The sequence below is a fragment of the Neolamprologus brichardi genome, chromosome 5, assembly GCF_056152115.1.
Source record: "Neolamprologus brichardi isolate AB-2024 chromosome 5, ASM5615211v1, whole genome shotgun sequence".
In the NCBI taxonomy this organism is placed as follows: Eukaryota; Metazoa; Chordata; class Actinopteri; order Cichliformes; family Cichlidae; genus Neolamprologus; species Neolamprologus brichardi.
Window position 1 is genome coordinate 14535368 of NC_142108.1, and position 22094 is coordinate 14557461.

At 39.6% G+C, this 22094-nt stretch overlaps 1 protein-coding gene across 2 annotated transcripts; it reads left to right on the forward strand.

Annotated features, from left to right (window-relative positions):
- Positions 1–1245: 1245 nt before the first annotated feature.
- fgd5b (FYVE, RhoGEF and PH domain containing 5b) lies at positions 1246–21890 on the forward strand. Of its 2 annotated transcripts, none has more exons than XM_006807593.2 (21): positions 1246–1500; positions 2427–4989; positions 10820–10973; positions 11487–11545; positions 11653–11683; positions 12229–12380; positions 12576–12732; positions 14374–14464; positions 14591–14641; positions 15204–15262; positions 15784–15855; positions 16079–16147; positions 17754–17837; positions 17989–18068; positions 18273–18369; positions 18494–18631; positions 18785–18887; positions 19784–19920; positions 20022–20147; positions 20287–20441; positions 20884–21890. In XM_006807593.2, exons 1-21 carry the CDS (start codon positions 1491–1493, stop codon positions 20918–20920), a joined length of 4425 nt encoding a protein of 1474 aa, XP_006807656.2. In that variant the 5' UTR covers positions 1246–1490; the 3' UTR covers positions 20921–21890. The 2 variants fall into 2 exon arrangements, with proteins under 2 accessions (XP_006807656.2, XP_035771112.2); XM_035915219.2 differs by having other exon boundaries at positions 20022–20120.
- The last annotated feature ends 204 nt before the right edge of the window (positions 21891–22094 follow it).

The window sequence follows — 22094 nt, forward strand, 5'->3', positions numbered from 1 at the left end:
GAGCCTGGTTCTGCCGGAGGTTTCTTCCTGTTAAAAGGGAGTTTTTCCTTCCCACTGTTGCCAAAGTGCTTGCTCATAGGGGGTCATATGATTGTTGGGTTTTTCTCTGTATCTATGAAGCGCCTTGAGGCGACTTTTGTTGTGATTTGGCGCTATATAAGTAAAATTGAATTGAATTGAATTGAATTGAATGATTTGCCCTGGATTAGCCTTTCTAGCATTTTGTGATCTAATTTCACTCATGTTTTGTGATATGAAAAAAGGATATTTAAAAAAAGAAAAAGAGATAAATTCATTTGCTGTTTTCTGTTTGATGTGAATTATGTGTTTTTGAGTCAAAACAGCTGTTACTTGACTCCCCCCTTTTTCGCATGCTGGACTTATCCCCCACTGAGCCACTCCCCTAACCCTGCTGTTTGCTGCTGTAACACACACATATTTTTGGTGTTATAAATCTTCACCAGCTGACTACAATTGATTAGTAAAAATAACTCCCCTTACTTCACCACCGGTGAGTCACAGTAAAATGCACTGAGGGGTTAAATGATGTCCATAGGCTGCTAAGGATGTGAAGTTGGGCTGTGCAGGAAACATGGGAGAGCAGCTTCCTGTTGTGCAAAAAAGGAGCCTGTTGTACAGCAATCAGACGGACAGATGGGCGTGCAGGGAAACAAAGCCGGTTTATCAATGCAAGAGAGCTGTTCTGAAATGTCAAATTTATTTTATGCTGCTAAGAAAAACTGTTTTATGAGAATATTATCCAGTCATTGCTCTGATTTGACACTAATAAATCAAACATTCAGTTTCACAACAACTTTAAAAAAACGCCCATAAGTTGCAAGCCATGGCTTTGTTGCATGTTTTATTATCTCGTGATAATGTTTAACATTTGGTTACTTTGTAACTGCTAAAAATAGAAACTATAAGAAAGTATATGATGATAACATATATCATCATATACTACACTGTATATATATATATATATATATATATATATATATATATATATTTTTTTTTTTTTTTTTTTTTTTTTTTTTTGTTTTTGTGTGTAGCCCACCTCGTGAACAGGCGTTAAATTATGTTTCTTTTACATAAATTGAGTGACTGTCTACGTAAAATATCCACGTCACTCCGTTTAATCTCATCCCTGTTATATTTACTGATTACAGTAAAGTACCAATCATCGCTGAATTTCATTTGTAGGCGGACTGTAACATTTCCAACACTTGACTGGACCTGCTGCTGTGCAGGGATTCTCCTCAAGTGCGGTTTATTCCAGTTTCCAATCGCGTCCGGCGCGCACCAGGACGCACCAGCGAGCGATCAGCTGGGCAGCGTTTCCCTCCCAGAAGGCAGGGCTGCGTTGAGGCACACTCACTCACTCTCTGCTTAGACTATTCAATAGAGTTTGCTGTTTGCTCCATTTTTATTACTTTTTGTGTCCTGACTGATTTTGCGGACGAGATGTTGGAGATACTCGCTTTCCAAAAATGAACACAGGTGAGACGATTTGCCTCGAGCCACGAACCGCTTCACTTTCGACATTTTTAGAAAATTAGAAGACATACGAAGTTTACAGTTACTTATATCTTACAGATTCATCTTTTTAAAGAGATAGCCTTTGACTCCTATATAAGGAGTCAAAGGAGTCTCACTTTGACTCCTTTCTTCGTAAATGAATGACTCCAGCGGTAGCAACAGGATATGGAGCAAATCAAAGTGTGCCTTTACCCAGTGTTTCTTGATTTTACAGGGAAGTATGGTGTTGGTTATATAGAAGAAAAGAGAGCGCTTTAGCAAAAATGAAGCTCGCTTGGGATTTGAAAACTTCAAATCAATCTTTAACTGCATGTTTTCTATTTATAGGCAACTGTCATAATTGCCTATTTAATTTAACACTTCCTTTATATTGATATTGTGCATTGCATAATGTATTGATGTAATTCATGTATTGAATACACATGAAGTACATGTGCTGATTTATTAGCACTGTCCTTTGCGACATGTAAAGTGACCTATTGTTCTTAAAGCAGTACAGGCAGCCTGACAGGAGTGTCTCTCGCTTGAATCACAGGAAGTGAATCAGGGAATTCCCTTCAATTCTTTCTTGAAGAATATCAAAGTATACATTACTAATTTAGCATCTTTTATTATAATCTTACACCACCAAGCTGTACCAATTGGAGGAGCTATCTTGGTTTGTACTGTCAGTTTCATGTATGGAAATATATATTTTTACAAAGAAATATTCTACAGATTTTGTGAAGAAAATGTGCACAGCTAAATATGACTCTTACAAACGGTTCAAAGTTTTATCATTTGTGAATCTTTAATCAGTTTTAGGTCACAGTGAAACAATGCAAATGACCTGCAATCTATTTTAAAGCACATAATCTTACAGTTTCCTTTTCCTGTTGTTCTTTCAGACTGCACCAAGCCCTCTGTTGCTCCCAAGCCAAGATTTGTTTGTCACGCCAAGCTGTCCCCCCTTCTGTCTGCAGCCAGGGGTCCTAAACCTTCTATAGCCCCAAAACCTAAAGTCACATCAGAGGTAAATGGCAGCCAGGGAGGATGCAGTAATGGCAGCCTGGTAACCTCAGATGGTGAGGCTGATGAGGAGCACGAGACAGAGAATGGTCTAAACAAAGCAATTATAGACACATTGCCAACGGAGCAACCATTTAACTCCTACATCCTCAAATCACCACAAACAGACTCACCATTGGGGTCACATGGGCTGGAGGACAGAGATGTGACAGAGGAGGAAAAAGAAGATGAAGATATGATTCTGAAGATGGATGAGGACTGGAGATTAACTGACAGTGCTGTGACAGAGGAAGCTGATTCCCTGGAAACACTTTGGATCAGTGATGCTAGACCCACGGCTGACTCGGAGGAGGCAGTGGAGATGATTGACACAGACGTGACGGAGGACATGGATGCTGAAGGTTGCGATGCAGGTGAGGCGCTGGCCGACACAGATGGCATCTCTGTGGGAGACTTTTCTGTTAACAGCATCGATGAGGAGGCAGGCTGTTATTCTGGTGAAAGTCGAGACCTGAACAAGAAGCAGCGTCAAATTGAAGAGGATGCAAATACAGCAGACGATCTAACTGAGTCTTGTACAGATGAACCTGATGTCCTGGGTGAAGAAAGCACAACTGAGGCTGATGACAAGTGTGTTTTTCTAGCAGATGTTGAAGAGAAAGTAGAACCAGTCTCTGACTGTGGTTTCACTTGTAACATCCTAAAGCTGAGGTGTAGCCCTAAGATTAAAGAAAAAGGTGAAAGCCAAGAGCACACCCGTTTTTATGACTTCACTCCTGACGACCAGAAACAGATCTCTGGTGCAGCTAAGAGGCACACTGGCTTAGAAGGCGATCCAGGTTATGAGCCGTTTTACATCTCTTCGGAGGACATTATAAACCGAGACTTGATGCCAAGGAAAGACAAAACTTGTGGACCACTAGAGAGTGCGCTCACACAAAGTACAGTTTCTTCTTTAAACAGCCATGGAGTATCAGCCAGGAAATATGAGGAAACAGCCGAAAATATACAAACGGAGTGTTTGGGTTCTCAGGATTACACTAACAACACTCATGAAAACAAAGTAAGGATATGTCCGAAAAGGATGCCTGTCAAAACTGAAGAGCATAATTCTCATGCAGTGGGAGACGTATTAAATCATTTGTACTTCCAGCCGAGGTTCAGGCAGATATCCATCTCAGTACCAACAGATGCCGATACCTCACTGACCTCTTCATGCTCAGGAAGCCAGCTCCTGTCCCCAAACGACTCTGACGTCTTCAGAGACGACGATGACTCGGAGGGCCACATTGTGCCCTTTCTGGATGACACCACTGACACGGAGCAGGACATCAGCGATGAGCATCTATACGAGGAGCCAGGGAAAAGTTTGTATGTGGAAAATGGTTTTCCTTTTGATAGGAAAGTGACCGGGATTCGATCCCACTCTTTGTCACACCGCATTACTAATAAAGTGGAGGATACAGGAGTGCAGTTTCTTCAGAAGCCCTACACGAGTGGATTTGGACAACCTGCAATGAGCAGCAGCCCCATGTTAAACTCAACACGGCACAAAAGTTACTCAAAACCCCATTATTTGTCCCTGTACCCCCGTTCCCTGTCCATGGAGGGCCAAGACTCATCTCTGTGTGTCTACAGGGAAGGATCTCCTAGACAGAGAGGTGCCCTTTGTTCATCTGAAAGCTTCTCCAGGCGCTCCCCTCTCTCATCCAGTGCCCTATCCACACCTACATCTGCAGTGGATATCCCTCCTCCATTTGAGCTGGCCTACATCACTAAGAGGCCTATTACAAAGAGTTCTCCTTCCCTTCTCATTGAGGGGGACTCATCAGAGAAAAACAGGAAAAAGAAGTCCTCCCTTAAGCGCTTTCTCATGCTTAAATTTAGGCGGAAGACAGAAAACAAGCCCGCGGTCGATGTCAAACCATCGTTCTTTAAGCCCTCAGCAGAGTCCAGCCACCGTACGCCCAGCAGACTACTGGATTTAGATAGAAGCAGCATAAACAGCTCTCCGCAGCTGAACTCACGCTCAGTCAGCAAACTACAAGTTTCACCTGAGCCGGCCTCTCCCTTCCTGTTCTACAAGGAAAGCAGAAGGAAAGGGAACACTGTGGCCTTCCTCAATCGCAGCGTTGTCCGGGTGGAGTCCTTCGAGGATCGCTCTCGTGTGCCTTTCACTCCTCTCCCCCTGACCAAGCCTCGGTCCATCTCTGTCCCCAACACAGATACCTCTGACTACGAGAATGTTCCGGCCATCAGTTCAGACTACGAGAACCTCCCGGTGCCGCAGCGGAGGCCTGTTCGACAGATACCTCTCACAGACTTCTTTGTCCGTCCCAGTCGAGTGCTGTCTGCTGCCAATGAGACAGATGGTTATGTGGACATGAGCAGCCTCCCTGGGTTTGAGAAAAAAACTCAGTCACTTGAAGAGGAAACAGAAAGGTATGTAAATGAACCAAAACTTGTAGCACTGCCTTGAATGATGACATTGCTAAAAACAATAACAATGTTGGTTTAAAATGTTATCTTGGTAATTGCTTATTACCACTAAACATCACACGCAAGGTTTTATGCAATTCGAATTTGACGTGTTGATGTTATCAGAAGAAAGACATGTTATCTAAGTTAGGGCTCCACACTGGATTCACCGTCTGGAGATTATGAATCTCTGCATCAATTTTTATGTCTGTCCATCCCAGAGTTTTTGCAATAAATCCATCAGCACCAAAGCAGTGGAGTGTCTTACTAAAAGACCAAGAAGCCAAACAGCTAACACGCATGGCAATTGTGCATCATATTAGTGATTCCTGCCACTACCATTTTTTATTACTTCATGGTCACTTTAATAATGTCCTTGGAATGATCATTATTTGTTATATAGAGACCCCCCTGATGCTATGATCCCTGCAGGTATGTAAAGAGGAAGCTTACCTCTTACCTTGCAGTAAGATTAAACTTGGCTTGTCATGGCTTGTTGAGTGGGAGAAGAGGAAATGCTGGTGTAGGGGTAGTGGCTTAAGATGTAATTGAAAACGGGCTGTTTTCATTCATAAATCATCCCTTTAGGTACAGAAAATGGGGTCCTTTTGGGCTGATGTTGCAGGCAGAGCCTCTTGTGTCCCTAGTGGGATGCTGTTTGTTGGTATGATCAGCCAGGCGGCTCTGACTTTAACCCACCTCCCCCTTACCCCCCACCCCCACATTCCTGTTAGCTGTGCCCATATCATACAGGCTGTCCATGATGATTAATAGTCAGAGTCTTTTGGAGTCATTGCTTGTCTCTAGCCATTCAGAAACAACAGGCAGTGATACAATCTCAGTGTGTTCTGTAGTCAGCAGTTGTTCACCAAAGAGCTTCCCTCTGCTCATGTTCACCATTTAGGTTATACTATATGTGCAAACAAAGCTGTACAGCAGGGCTTATAATACACTGCTGAAGAGGCTGACACAGTGTGGTTTGACTCAGACCGTTGTATTTTATACTCTATATCATTTCTGTGAAAATTAACTCCTAAAATCAACCATTGGAAAACCTACAGGTGTACTTCCGACTCTTAGTCATCAATGAACAGCTTGATGTCTTCATCCTTTCATATATTTTCCTCACAAGAAGATTTTACAGTCTATAAACTTAAATATTTTATGTTTTAAATTAATAAATCACCCTGCACACACCTTGAGTTGATGATGAACATGTGAACATGTGAACATGTTGTATGGCATTATTACTCTGGTTTGGGCAAACATTTTTTCTGGTGCCTTAAACTACACATGGATACTATTATTTAGGGACTTGTTTAAATTCCAGCTTTTTCATATGGAAACTGTGCTCACTTGCATGTACACACACTGGCTCCCCATAGTATTGCAGCTTGAGTTAATACAGTAAATTAACCTGTTTATCTACTACACATTTGAGAACTGTGAAAATGCCCAAGACAATATTGAAGAGCCCAAGGTGGCTTCATCAAGAATCTTTATTTTGGCCAAAAAATGCAAAATATTTTTTAAAATAATGACAAATAAAAAAAGTAAGAAATGTGAAAATGACCTAAGGGATAAATTTCAAGCAAAGACCAGGCAGGTAACTTATGCACACAAACACAAAAACCAGAGCATTTGCTGCTTTCTCTTATCATGGTTACAAACACTGGTTTAGCTCAGTGATTTGAGCAAGTGGCCCAAATGCCATAAGCCTAGTATAGAGGCCTAGGTTGGATTATGCCCCACAGCCATTTACTGCATGTCTTCTGCCCTGTTCTTTCTTCCAGTGTCTTCTCGCCACTGCTCTATCAAAGTAAAGGCTGAAACCCAACAAATAAATTAAATAAACAGACTTTATTTAAAAGATACCTCCATGACGTCCTGTTGTGAAGCCTCGTGTTTGGTACATAGACAGTATAAAAGCCACCCTGACTCTATAACTGTAACTTATAAATTCTGCATTTTGAAGCATCAACATTAGCATTTTTGTCTGCTGTGTTATTCCCTTATATGGATAAATGATGGTATTAGTTACCACTATAGCCAGCATGGTGAGCAAGCTACTTTCATAAGCTGTACCAGGTAATACCAGCTAATTAAGCACAGACTTCTGCAATGGTCTATCTAACAATAAAGCTAAATATCAGTCAGATAACACATTAAAAGTGCTCAAACTGCACAAACATGACACACAAATGCACACTCAGTTGGGAGGTCCAGTTTAATGACTTGAACTAGGGTGAGGCCTACCCAACTGGCTCCAGCTGCCTATCCATAGATGCTGAAACTGTTTTTAGTACCAGACTGTAAATGTGTTTTTCTGTCCTGTAACATTGGACATTTTAAAGTGTGAGCCTGTAGGGGCTGACTGTCTTTTGCAGAAAGCTTTAAGCATTGTCTTGAGGAACTGCAGTTTTTTCCACTTCATGTGCTGACTTCATATTTCATTCACAGAGGTTGCCCCCCGGTTTGACAATATAATCGTCACCATCTTGATTTTTTGGAGACGGAAAGAGAAAGGGTTACAAAATTAACACTAATAATGTTAATAATAATAATGATGATGCTAGTGCTAAGATGTAAATTAATAATTAATAACAATGATAGAATTGCAGGGTCAAGGTGCATAAAAAGCAAATTAACTGGAAAAGGCAAATTAACGTGAGGCTCATTAGAGACTCATGTAACGTTAAAATTGTTTCAAGAGAAAAATTATTTTGGGAAAAAATGGTCAGCCATGTATATAATGCTTAAAGTTTAACACTGAATATATAATTTATATTTTTAAAAAATCATCACCCTTTCAATTCTTACAAAGGGGGTTTATAACAAACCCATAAACCCTTCCAGTTCCTGTTGACTTTGTATCTGTCTAGCAGGGTCAGCGATGTAAGTTCTCTTTCAAAACAACAACAATTTTAAAAATAACAGTACTAATAATCTACTTAATCCAGTTGAGCCTTATTTGTCAAAGCAAAACAGGGAAAAAAAGTATTTAACAAAACTCCATCGTAAATACTACATAAACAGTGAATAGCTACAACCTCAATAAATCAGCAAAGTTGTCAAATTTAAGAAGCTACAGTAACAAGATTTTTTCATTTTATGGATTGAAATAAAACTTTTTAAAATAATTAATGACTCAGTTGTTTTTTTAATTATTTGCTGATTTTTTTTATTATTATTTTATGCACGACTAATTAATTGCTTAATTGACCTTTTAATGTTAATCCTAAACAAACAGTGGCATGAATATGATTTCTGCACGGTGTTTCAGCTTCTACAGAATAAAGCCAGCATAATCACAGTTCTCCAAATGGACAGTAGAGTTAGAAGCTGAGGATGTTAATTTTGCAATAGCCTGAAGGAGCCATATTAACAGATAGTTTGGAGATAATTGGTGTCTTTTCTCCAGTCAGCTTTCATTGGGAACCTTGCTTGAGGAAAAAGATAGAAACAATATTTTTTATCTCCTGTAATTTATCGCTGCACATTTCGCCTTGAGACGTCATACATTGTGGCAGGAGTGTGTGAAGAGATGGAGGCAGTTTCTTTGGCAGTGATATAAAAGCCTAATATAGAGACTGTCCGTGCAGTTTTGTGGTATCTCATTCAAAGTTTGATCTAGTAAACAGTAATGGGCCATGCAGCTCTAATGTGTGTGATGCAGAGATCTGAACTGCTCACATATGTTGTTCATATGTAGCTAATTTGCATCTCAGTGGGATTTAATCCACCGGTGCTTGGAGTGAAACATGGCAGGAAGATTGGCAAAGCAATTATCTGGTCACGTAGAGGACTACTGCATCACCACTGTAACTTTAAGGATGTGTTGTTATTTGCATAGCTTACATTCCCCGCTGAGCGGCAGACATTAGCATATTCATTTGGGCTCCCCGCAGAAGGAAATCTCATAGCATAAAATACCAACATGTGTCCCTGATCGGGTACAGTTGTCACCGCGGGCCTTTCAGAATCAGTTTATTGGCTTTTGCAGACCTGCAATGTTTTATCTATTCACATTTAATTCTAACACTGACTATGTTTATTATAGTGATATTTCAATGTCAAGCATAAAGATGATTTGAATGGTTAAATAAAATTCATCTGATTTATTCTCACATGAATGAAGCTCATATTATAGAATCACTTGGTCAAAGTGTGGGGGAAAAAATGAAATGACACATTTTAAGGCTAGAGTAGTGGTTTTCAACCAAGGGGATGCAATATACACTCACCAGACACTTTATTAGGTACAGTACAAGGTTGATTTCCCATTTAGCTTCAGAACTGCCTTAATTCTTTGTGGCACAGAACAACAAGGTGCTGGAGATTTTGGTTCATATTGACATAGACAGCGTCACAGAGTTGCTGCAGATTTGACAGATGCACATCCATGATGGGTGTCTTTAGATCTACCAAAACACAAAGGTGCTAACTAACCCCCACATCATTACACCACCACCATCATCCTGAACTGGTAATGTGAGATAGGATGGATCCATGCTTTCAGCAGCAGCTTACAGCAGAAATCAAAACTCATCAGACCAAACAATATTTTTTCCATCTTTTATGGTCCAATTTTGGTGAGCCCGTGTGAATAATAGCCTCAGTTTCCTGTTTTTAGCTGACAGGAGTGTCACCTTGTGTGGTCTTCTGGTGCTGTAACCCAGCACCAAAATGCATTTTTGCAATTCAGTGGATATTTTTCTCTTTTTCTGGACCATTCTTCGTAAATGCAGAAGTCAGCTGGGCGGGAAAACCCCAGTAGATCAGCAGTGTCTAAAATACTCAGACAAGCCTGTCTAACAGACACCAAAAAAAAAACCCCCAACAACATGCAAAGTCACTTAAATCATTTTTCTTTCTCATTCTGATGCTCAGTTTGAACCTTAGCAGGTCATCTTGTTGTTGCTTCCATGTGATTGGCTGATTGGATATTTCCATTGTTGAGCATTTGAACCAGTGTCTATAACAAAGTGTCTGTGGATATATTATTATTAAGGAATAAGAAGGAACAAGCACTTTCCCCATATATTTTGATTTTTGTCGATTAATGATGAGAACAATTACGGATCCTGAAGGTAGGTAAGTTTAGCCAGACTTCTTGTAAGTCAAAAAGCAGAGACAGCTGGAATGTTTTGGTCACAGCAATCACTTTTCTGTGGATTAAATAGGTTAAAATGTCGTATTTAGTGAGCTTTAAGATGCTCCTTGGCAAATATTATTTTGTTTCGGCGTTAGCTCTGTGTCCTTGTATTCAGTATTTATGTTAAGGTGCTAAAGTTCTGCTCTCCATATCTTCATAAAACCCCTTACGTTCTGGACTATTGTCCATCTTAAATAATACCCCACGTTTACTTAATTTAGTCAGTAACACTATGAGGCCTGTGACACCAGACTTGAGAGAATTTGAGATGAAATAAGTCTCTGTATCCTTTTTACCAGGCAAAAGTGTGATTTGAAAATATTTTTGTGCTCAACAAATAAAAACTGTAAATTAGGCAGAGTAGTTATGAGGCTGTTACATCAGTGTTATGAGCCAGAAAACAAATGAGGTACAGCCTCATAAAAATAAGCCAACAAGAGCGATATTATTAAACATGTTTTTGAAATTTTAACTTCCATTTGACCAAATTCAGTGCAAAAGAAACCAATAAAATGCTACATGAATTTTTGTCATCATTGTTAAGAGTGTGCATATACTCTGTAGCATTTTTTTGGACTGTATATCCAGCACGCTGCCTTGTTTCACACCAGCCACCCCTTTTTTTGTTGCTTCCCACAGTGCCTATACAGAAGCATACAACGTGTGTGCGTTGGCAGCTGGCCCACAGGTTAATCCGGTGGGTGAAGATGGGAGAAAGACAATGGGTGAAGAAGACCAAGGACGCACCTCTGAGGAAGACGAGGCAGTGACAGAAAACAACTATGACAGACAGGTTGGGTTCCTTACATGCACGCTGAGGGGAGAAAAAAAGTTTTTATAGGTAGAACAACAGATTTCTACAACAAAATGTTAAATATCTTGTCCATAACATACTTAGCTTAGAAGTCCCCATTCACTAAGCCTTTTATTCACCTACTCTTATTTAGAAAATCCTCCATCCTCAGAAATAAAACTTAATTATTTAATTGTTTTTACAGAGAAGTCACCTTACCTCCAAAGGACTGGTAGAAATGAAGATGTATTGTAAGAAGGGAGTAACATAACACAGAGTAAACAGATTTTTTTCACCTTGGCCAACTGCAAAAATGCCCTCCAGTGCCAGCATTTTAATGCAGGTTAATGGAGGTTAATGGGCTACTACAGGGCTGTCCTCATTATTTAGAATTTGATTGCTGCTTGGAGATGATGTTGAGTGGTGAGCCAGCTACATTTGAACCTGCACCAGAATGCTTTAGTTTCTCCCAACGTGAGGCTTATTCCAAGTAAATAATATGATTGTTTACAGCCTGACGGTCGATCCAGAGCCTTTTATATCGTCAAAGAGCTGGTGGATTCAGAGAGAACGTAAGTTTCCTATTTAACATATTATTTCTTATTAAGCATATCTGCTAAAAGCAGTCTCGTTCCCAGTACTATCCCGCTGAATTGTGGCTTTATTTATCTACCCACAGACATGTTAAAGCCCTCAAGGTGCTCCAGGAAGTAAGTGAAGTTTATATATATATATATATCCTTTTCCAATTATCCAACCCACTCTACATCTCCTGTATGCATCCAGATATTCAGTACGGGTAACATTACAGCTCAGGTTTATATTTAATACCTTTATTCCTGCGTCTGCTTTGCTGTGTGTTCAGACCATAGTTACTCATTCACAAGCTCATTTTCACCACACTCATTTAGCACAAGTACACTTTTCTTCTGCTGTCCTCTTTGTAGCTCCACTGAAACAGTGTGGAGCACCTCTGCTGTGATAATGAGACAGGAGCAAACCCTGTTTTTTTTCATTTTGCTTCCTGCTACAGTATAGGGCATAACCAGTGACCTAAACCACTCCAGTGCTTGAAGAGATGATGAGATTCCTTGATATATTAGCTTATGCTCTCCCTGCTGTGGGAGAGTCCATCTATGGTGGAGAAAGGGACGGATTGTTGGAGGCTAATTGCGTGGTTTTGGGAAACTGGAAGTAATATTTTAACCTAAACTGTGACATAAAGTTAATTCCTCCACACTCATCCATGTGCCAGGACTTTCGTGAGGCTGTTCGGTCGACAGTAGGAGACCAAGGGGAACCTGCGCTGGATGATGAGAGACTTCGAGAGATTCTTAATGAGCTTCCTGATGTTTACACCCTGCACCGCACGATCCTTACTGAGCTAGAGAATCGAATCCAACACTGGTGAGCGATGGGACAGCATACATTACTGTTAAACAGGAAATACTTCAACACACACACAGCTAAAACACATCAAGCTATTATTGAAAAAGAAAAATCCTTTCCAACCTTTTTCTTCCTCTATTGTGTTGCTCAGAAAGCAATCTAAGGGCAGTGGGTACTTCTCTGTCATGATCTCACCTCTGTTTGTTCATTCAGGGAGGACAGCCAAACGATTGCAGATATATTCCTGAGCAGGAAAGCAGAGTTTTTGGTCTTTACCACCTACATCGGCCACTACGATCGGAGCATGAGTTTACTGGAGGACAGCTGCCGAACGTCGCCCGCTTTTGCGGAGATTGTTCAACGTTTTGAGGTATGACCTATGACAGGCTCTTTTAACTGACTTATGAAAGGTAGCACCAAATTCAAAATGGCATATTGTTAAAATGAACTATAGATTAAAAAAAAAAGAAAAAAGGTGTTTTTGAGAATCAAATGGTCTTTGCTGTGCTCAGTGAAAGCTGCACAGCTATAATTGCATTTTCTTACTATAAGGACATTATTAGATAGTCAAGAAGTCAAGTAGAAAACCTATACTGTTATTGTATGTTCAAAAAAACAAAAACAGAGTTAGTGATGTTTAAATGTAGGATAATTGTCTAAGTAGTTATGGATTTCTATATACATATATGTATGTGTACATGTGTGTATGACAGAGAGAGAAGAAATAGAGACATAAGGCTTTGAAAAGTCAGACACTAAGTAGCTAGATTTCATCATTTTATTTCAAGCAGCAGCTACATTCATCTGCCAAAAAAGGAGCAGTTATGGCACCCAAAAGACAAATAAAGACATTGAAAAATCTTTCAGAATGACAATTTAATCACCAAATCTTTCTTAAAATTTATGTTGATTGCATTTACCAATGGCTTTTTGAACTTTCCCAACACAGGCACAAATTAATTAGCGACTAATTTTAGCTCCAAGGCTGCAGTTATAATTAGCCTCAGTTAAACAAGCAGACACAGGAATGTGTTTGTCTAACCAGAGACCAACAGATAGGAAAGCCTTTAAGTTGATAAGTTTGGAGCATGAAAAATGATAAGCACAACAAAAACGCATTATAAGAATTTTTTAAACAGCTGCTGTTTTATTCTCAGTCGCATGTTATTTAGAGTTCAGAGCAGGTCAGTCTCAAGTTTGTTCTTGCTGTTTTTCTCCTCAGGGTTTGGTTACTCAAAGTATTATGTTTTTTAATAATGCCAGTTAATTGTAGATCAACGTCAAGTGGCACAGTGTACATGTGTTTTATTTATGGACAGAGGAATTTTCAATATTTTCCGTCCATTTTACAGACCACTAAGGAGAGGAGTTGGCAGTAAAAGTTTGCAGAGCTGGGCAGTTTTCTCCGTCTAATTTAAGAGCACCGGCGTTTAAAAGTCCTTAGATTCTACTTTGTGCATTAATGCCAACGCAGTGAGCTTCTTTGTCTACCCTTTAAAACAAGAGGCTGCTGATAGAATAGTTGTTTTTTTTCACTATGAATTAAAAAAGTGAAAAACTCAAATAATTGTAAAAATACTCTAAACAGAAATATGTTACACTGTCCATTACATTTATTTACTGGGCAAATACCTTCAGTACTTGCCAAGCCCCATTCTTAACAGTAGCATTGAACCAAGTCTTTCTAATGACTAACGAAGATTTGCATTTTTGTAGCTAGCAGTGTCTGTGTGAAATAACTAAATACAAGTTCAGGCACACACCCAAACTCAAGTTTGGGTTATTGGCCCTTGTTCACATTTAAAATATGACTGTTTCTCCTCAAAGCTCCTGTGATGTTGTATAGCTTGTGTGTCGATACAGCTGTCCTCTTTTTTGTGGACAGTTTCATTCCTTGCCTTTTTAACCACTCTGGCATTGTTTGACTTGTGTTCATGTGAGCTTCTGCAGTAAACGTGGCCCTTAAGGGCAGCTGTGATTAAAGGAAATAACAAATATGTATGTGTCTCAGGAGAAAAATCCAGCTCGGGAAAATGCCTCCTTTAAACATCAGCTTCTGCGGGTCATCGTGCGTGTGGCTCAGTATCGTATGCTCCTCACGGGTGAGCCAAATTTTAATTAAATCAGGACAAAGCGTCCGTCCTACAGTATTTAGATAATATATCTTACTCAACATTGTTGTCTTCTTTACTTTCTGGAGGAATTCATTTCTTTCCTTTCTCTTGCAGATTACTTGAACAATCTCTCTCCAGATTCCAAGGAATATGAAGACACTCAGGGTACAGTAAACATATCACAAGAGCAGGCAGCAGTGTGCACTGCAAAGTTCACACTCTCTCCTACTCACAGGAGAGCTTTGCCAGCTTCTGTTTGTGGCTGTGTGTTTAGAAAGAATTTATTCGTGCTCATCTGACATGTAGAAATGGCCATGAGAGAGCCAATTTAGATTTCTTTGTTTTTGGTGGTAACCCACCGAGGAGTCATTCAAAGTATTTTCTGCCTGAAGACAGTAATGTGTAATTCATGAGAAGGCACGTTGAAGCAACACTATCTCTTGCTGTATCTCCCGTAAGGGAGCCACCTAGTCCAAACATGCAGACACTTCCAGACTCCCAACTTAATCACTTTGCACACAGAAACAAGGAAAAAAGATCTCATCAGTTATACAAACCTTTAATGTGACTGTGGTCGTGACTGAAATGAAATAAATCCAGTTCAGCTTTATTTATGCCAAGTCACAATAGTACTAACACCTTAACTTTATGATATTGCAGAAAGAAACCAAACAATCCTCTCTGACGTCTCTACCCTGAACCCTCTGTCTGTGTTTGTTTTACTCAGCTGCCGTAGTAATCATGTCTGACATCGCAGATCAAGTGAATGACAGCCTAAAACACGGGGTAAGGGTCACACGTTAACTCTTGTACACACAACACCACCTGTGATGCAGAATCACAGTTTTTAAAAAATCTTATTAAGAGCACACACACACAAATGCAAAATTCATACAGGAGTACAATCAATGATACTGGTTTATAGACCTAGTTGACAACTGCTGGATGTACTGACAGGAAACTGGGCACACTCTTCCCCACTTTTCAAAGCTGTAGCTGCGCTCTGAGAGTGAAATCTTAAATCAAACATTCATAGTCATAAGAGTCATAAGTAGAGACTCAAATCAGCATCCAGCTACAACTGTGTAGCTGGAGTCACATGTCTGGCAAATTGACATTTTTGATTGGGCATGGTCTAAAGCGAAACATATATGGTATGTTTGTCTGATTTAAGAGATAGCTCCACTCTGGAGTCAGACAAAATATAAAAATATCTTGATGTTGTCAGGAAAATGACGATAATGCCCTTTCATCCATCCGTCTTTTATTTTGGCGTCTCACCCCTCTCCTTTCTTTCTGTCTCTCAGGAGAACTTGTTGCGTCTGGTCAACATAGAGTACAGTGTTCGTGGCCAGCAGGACTTGCTTCAGCCTGGCAGGGTATGTGTCTGATAACAGTATTGTTTCTGCTTAAAACTTGCCAGCCCACCCTGTCTGTGTTGCACCACTCCTTGCTGCCCTTTACACAATCATTCAGCTGGGAATCCCCACACCGCCTGGTTAAATAACATTAATTACCGCAGATGCCCTCTTTGTGTCAGGATTTGATGAGTTGTGAAATGCTTGGTTTGATTAAATCTTTTTTTTTTTTTTTAACCGTCAGATTTTTGTGAAGGAGGGCACGCTGATGAAGGTCAGCAGGAAGAGTCGACAGCCCCGCCATCTGTTTTTGGTAAATGTTGTTTCCTGTTTGCAAGACATTGGTATTAAAGACTCATGTACCAGTCTCTTATTATGCTAACTTTTTAAGATATGTGTGCTATTTGCTTAATTAGAACTTATTTTTATTAAAGGTGTAAAATGTAGAGTGAGGCATTTTCTGTCTGGTCTATTTCCATGTCCAGACTGAGCTATTAAGAGCAGGGTTTCCTGACAGGATGTTTCTGAATGCTGGCTTCCTGAGCCAGTTCTTTACTGACAGCACAGGGAAGGTCAACAAGAGCTCCTTAAAAACTGAGCGATCCATGTAGAGTTTTACAAGGCTAATTGTGTTTGGTAAATATTAGACTAGCATGCGTTTAGCTCCTTCAGTTGATCCTTATTAAGTTCATGCGATAAGATGATAAAGGAGTAGAGAAGGATGTCATTGATGAAACAGAAAGCATAAACTTAGTAACCACCTTAATACAATCGCTCTGTTTATTTACTCTAAAAATTCAGTTTGAAAAATCAATACAAAGATATAAAATATGAAATACTGCAATCAAGAGAGGTTGGGAAATTAAACGCCTTCGCATATTATCCATAGAGCATGACCGAGGTGGATTGTTTTTCCCTCCTGTGGTGTTTTTGAAATTTGTGGTCTGAGCTTGACACTAAAAAAACCTCGTAAATGTCTCTTCTGGAGGAATATTGATAATCATCACAGCATAACTTTTATTTCCAAGCTTATTGGGATTAATGTTGGGGAGAGCATAATAAAACAAGACTGCAGGAGCTGGCAGTTTCCTCAAAGACGGTACTAAAATGCAGAGGGACAGTAAATAAAATTATGTACTGGAAAAATAATAAAAACTTTAATGATGCAATTTGACACCAACTTTGATAACTGTTGTCTCAAATATCTCACATATGTATAATCATAAACATTTATAAGTAGGAGTTATCAATTCACAGATCCCCTGCAGACATGAAATAATAATCTGCATATTTTTATTGGTTGTCTCACAACTTTAATCCTGGATTTCTTTATTGAAAATTTTTAACATTTGGTATTTCAAACTGCTGGATATTGTTTCATAAAAAAACACATTGGAAGCACAGGCAAACTTTCCCTGTTAGGAGATGAATCTAAAAACGATCTTCTACTGTCAAATTATGCATGTACGTTGGTGTTCTCATTGGAGGGCAAACATACAGGGGACATGACACATGAGACGCAACCTACATAGAGGGTGCACAGTTTTATTTACCATTTTTCAAATTAACCAATAAGTTCCTAATGAAGTGAAAATCGATTATTGGTTTCTTTTAGAAGAGGGTCTGATTGTGTTTTCATGCATGAGAAATTATTGTTTGTAAGCATTCAAATACACTGTGACTGTTTTTACTTTGTGCAAGAAAACTGCTGATAATTAAAAGGAAAAAGAATATTTTTTTAAATGTGAACATGGTGGTCAAGTTTTGCATTAGAGTGACGCCTACTGGAGAAAAGCTGCATATACGTGAACGATGAACTGCTCAGCTGACTGTTTTAACTGCTGAATATTGTTTTTATGCTTCTAACAAAGCCTTTCATCTGCACTCACTAACTGTGTCTCATGTCTGCCTGTTGTCAGATGAATGACGTGCTTCTTTACACCTACCCTCAGCAGGATGGCAAATATAGACTGAAAAACACTTTGCCCCTCACTGGGCTGAAGGTCAGTCTTAAGATTAGAGTCAGTAATGCTCAATCGCCAGCTTACATGCAAGTTACATCCATAAAAGCACATGGATATTTCAAGAATGTGTTTGAATTTCTTGTACGTTTTTTCTTCATGTCTGGATGTCTGATCTTGAATGATTGCTCAGGTCAGTAAACCCATTATTGAAAATGTCCAAAATGCACTGAAGATAGAGGCAGCAGACATCTCCATCACTTTGTCTGCAAGGTGGGTCACAATATAGAGCATCCTGTAAAAATGATCAATAATATCTGTGGTACTGATGGTGGTGGGGAAAAAAACAATGATTTTGCTACCAAAGAAGTCTAAAACATTTGAAACTAAAGAGATGAAAGTGGATACTATCACATTAGGTGTCTAGTTGAATTGAAACAACAGCGTTTGTTTTGAGCTTGTCTGTATATTTTGCAGTTCCTTTTTTGAAAGAGAGGACTGGTTTTACACTCTTAATCGCGCTGTGACTGAGCATATGAGAGGCTCTGTGACATTCAGCAGTTGCTCTGGAGAGGTGAGCAAACCCTGCTTCCAAACAACTGTGTTGATACTTTAATGATGTTTCTTCAGTCATGCTTAATCGCACCAACCACAATGACACTGATATATCTGTGTGCTTCTGTGTGTGTGTGTGCCAGGCCAGAGATCGCCTCCGGCTGACTCTAGGAGAGAAGGCTCCCACACTTGTTCCCGTCTCGCAAGTGATGATGTGCATGAACTGCACCTCGGATTTTAGTCTCACTCTTCGCAGACACCACTGCCATGGCTGTGGACGGGTGAGCCACATACAAATAAAACACTGAGCTTTAAGATAGTTTAAAATCTACGGTTTAGACAGGGTGCAGCAAACTGTAGCTTTCGCAAGTGTTAATCGTCATTAGAGCTTGTTTTAATGCGCTTTGTGGTTCCTTCGTATATTTGTGTCACAGATTGTTTGTCGGAGCTGCTCCAGGAACAGATACCCTCTGAAGTACATGAAAGATCGCATGGCCAAAGTGTGCGATCACTGTTACAATGAGCTAAAGAAGAGAGGTGAGAAAAATGTGCTCAAATACATTTGAATATCATATATTAAGAATTTCAAACTCAGTTTACATCATGAGTCACATGCAGCTGACTTTGACCTCAAATGGGTTAGAACAGTGAAGCTCCCCCTTTTTTTTAAGTATAAAGAAGTTTAATCACACATTAAATCCCTCAGGTATCTATATATAAGAAAAAGAAGTGCTATTTCAAAAACATGTCCCAGTTTCTCTACATGACAAAGAAATACTTAAATTGAAATGTACTTTAATACTTTCTATTGTAGATAAGTGAATAATGTGAAACATTTCTTTCATTTAAATGTTCACCTATTACTTGATTACTGTGGTGTAGTACGAATGCACGAATAGAACGTGGATGTGACTGAGTAAAAAGCTGCCAACATCCAAAAAACTTTGAAAGACTGTGAGAAAGCCTGGAGAGCTATCGCTCAAAACCACTACAAAAAACAAAAAATTAAGAAAGTCTGGCTCCTCTGGAAGTCTGGAAGCAAAATATAAAGAAATGAAGCTCAGGATCTTTGAAATGTATATTTGGAAAAGACAGGAAGTTGTACTATTGGAAAATAAAATAAACAATCTAAATTAAAGATAAAACTCCTGGGCTGCTATTATATACAACAGCTTTTTTACTGTCAGCTGCACCACGGTACAGTTACCTGTTACAGGTAAGTGGTCAGACAAAATAATAAATGTGATTGTGTTATCATCGCATTAGTATATTACTTGAATTCACACAGTTGTTACTGTGCAGTTTTCATCGTTATTCGTGCACGTCTTCATAGTCACAACAAATATGCCTCTGCTGTGAGTTCTCATTTGATTGGGTTGTAATTTAGCAGCTGTCCTTCACGCTGGTTGAAAGAGTGTGGGCTCTCTCCACAGGCGGAGATGCTGCTGTGATGTCAGGGCAGACTAGCCCTCGGTCAAACCGCTCCAGTCGTCCGCTCTCCACCGTGTTCCAGAACATTCATCCTCCAAATATTTGGAGACATCGGAAAGGCACTGCATCCTTCACACAGGTAAATTCAACAGAGTCTATGCATTATGAAGGTTAATGAATTGCTGGTCATGAAGTGACAGCTATGCCATTTTATTAAGTAAAACTGCCATTGTTACACAGGTGACAGTGTCGGAGGAGGGCTCAATCAGTGGCAGTCTACAGCGAAGCAAGAAGAGCAAAAGGAACTGGAAGAGACTGTGGTTCCTCCTAAAAGACAAGGTGCTTTACACCTACAGAGCCCAAGAGGTGAGGGGAAATATGCACTCCCCTTTAACCTAAACCACACATATTTTACACCTATACAGACTGCAGTAGCGAGGTTTAATAACAAAGTGTTGTATGTGATAACCTGTTTAGTTTCCTCTGATTTATCTTCCATCTGCAGGAGAAGGTAGCGTCAGAGAGTTTACCTCTGTTGGGTTTCACAGTGAGGCTGCCTGACAAGCAGAGGGGAGATGAAGAGGCTAATGTCTTCCAGCTGTACCACAAAAACACTTTGTACTACACTTTCAAAGCTGAAGATAACAACACAGCCCAGAGGTGAGAAGCACATTTACCTGATAGCCCATAAAATGGAAAGAGGCTCGCAGCTCTTAGCCTGACTCAGTTTGAAACACAACAAGCATTACTGCTGTATGGGTGCTGGTGTTGATCTTGGGAACTCACAGTGTCTTTGCCAGTAAAAATAACTAAATGATTGCTTCGCATTGACGGGTTGTTGCTTTCTGGGAGAACAACTTGACCTTAACCCACAGACCATCTACAGCAATTCTTCAACTCAATTTAAGCATGAATAGCACCAAATTTGGGGAGAAGACAGAAAAGCTACCATCCTTGGCCAAGATAGACCAATATTAAAAACTGAGATATAAGACATAAAATTAGCTCAGTGAATAACGTAGCCACCCGATAGCGCTGGTTATTGTTAGATGGTGCAGACTAAAATGACTCTTTTCTGATCTAAAATCTTTTCCTTGTGCAGATGGGCAAACGCCATGGAGGAAGCCACAGTTTTATAGAATAAGCTGAAAGAAAAGTCTGCCTTTCTCTTTCTCTTGCGCCCCTCAAAAAACGTCTGACTGTGAAACCACAGCGAAGAGGAACAAACACTGTTTTATTACTGCAGGTTTACAAGTTATAACTTGCCAGCTGGACTGAAGAAAAGAAGACATTGTGTTCTTTGAGAAGGGACATGATCACCTACTTTGTCAACCTCCAAGTGTTCCCTGCCTGCTGGTAGAGCAGGTGTGATGCTGAGAACCACGAGATGCACTGGCCCAGATACCTGACAGTGTGGAACATTACAATAATGTGACCTGTATTTCCCCCAGCAGCTGATCAGCGTCACTCCTCCAAATTGTGGTGAAATGCTGTCGATTATTTCCAAGTTTTATTACTAACAATATTTTGAATATGTTGAATACTTCAGAAGAGGCTGAAACGATAATAACACCTGTCAGCTTAACTCAGAAATGGCCTCATCTTTAGTCAAACATGCATTATTTATGCCTTAATTTCAACATTTGTTCTTGCACTGGATCTCCATAAATATGCTCTGAAGCACAGGCTGCATCATATAGGGAGTAACTTTATATGTATAATAGTGTCTATTGCTTTGCCATGTACTGTATTGTGGAGATGAAAGTGAATAAGTAGTTTCTATGCCTTTTGCACTGATTTGAAAAAGAAATGATTGTACAAACATTCATTACTGGGACCAAAAGGTTCAACTACTGTACTTAATATACTAGCTACTGGGAACATGTGGAAAACTATGTCTTTAATATTTTAAGTCCCTATGATAAGTATATTATAAATCCATGTTTGTATAAGACTCATTGAGCTGGAGCGGATCTGCAGACGTGGACTGAAACATGAATCACTGATTGCACTGATCTACATAATCAGTGTTTTGGACTTTGTACTGTACTAAATGTTTTCTTATGTTTATTTACAAGACAATAATTTTAAAACAAAGTAAAAGATACTATATGATCATACAAAGAGTCAGTGTCTGTGCTTTCTCTTCATTCTGCTCGTGTCCTCTAGATGACAGATGGACTATATTTTAAAGCAGGTGGCAGGCTGTCATTGACTTTCTGTTACCGTATCCTTGCTCGTGGTTTACAACACATACTTTAGATTAAAATAGGAAAAATTCAACATGCAGCAGCTTCTAAATAAACCTAAAGG

Bases quoted from the DNA above. Each gene is read 5' to 3' on its own strand.
- fgd5b (XM_006807593.2), top strand. The intron at 11,546-11,652 runs GTAAGTTTCCTA...ATCTACCCACAG, and splicing joins CTGGTGGATTCAGAGAGAAC to ACATGTTAAAGCCCTCAAGG. The intron at 12,381-12,575 runs GTGAGCGATGGG...TTGTTCATTCAG, and splicing joins GAGAATCGAATCCAACACTG to GGAGGACAGCCAAACGATTG.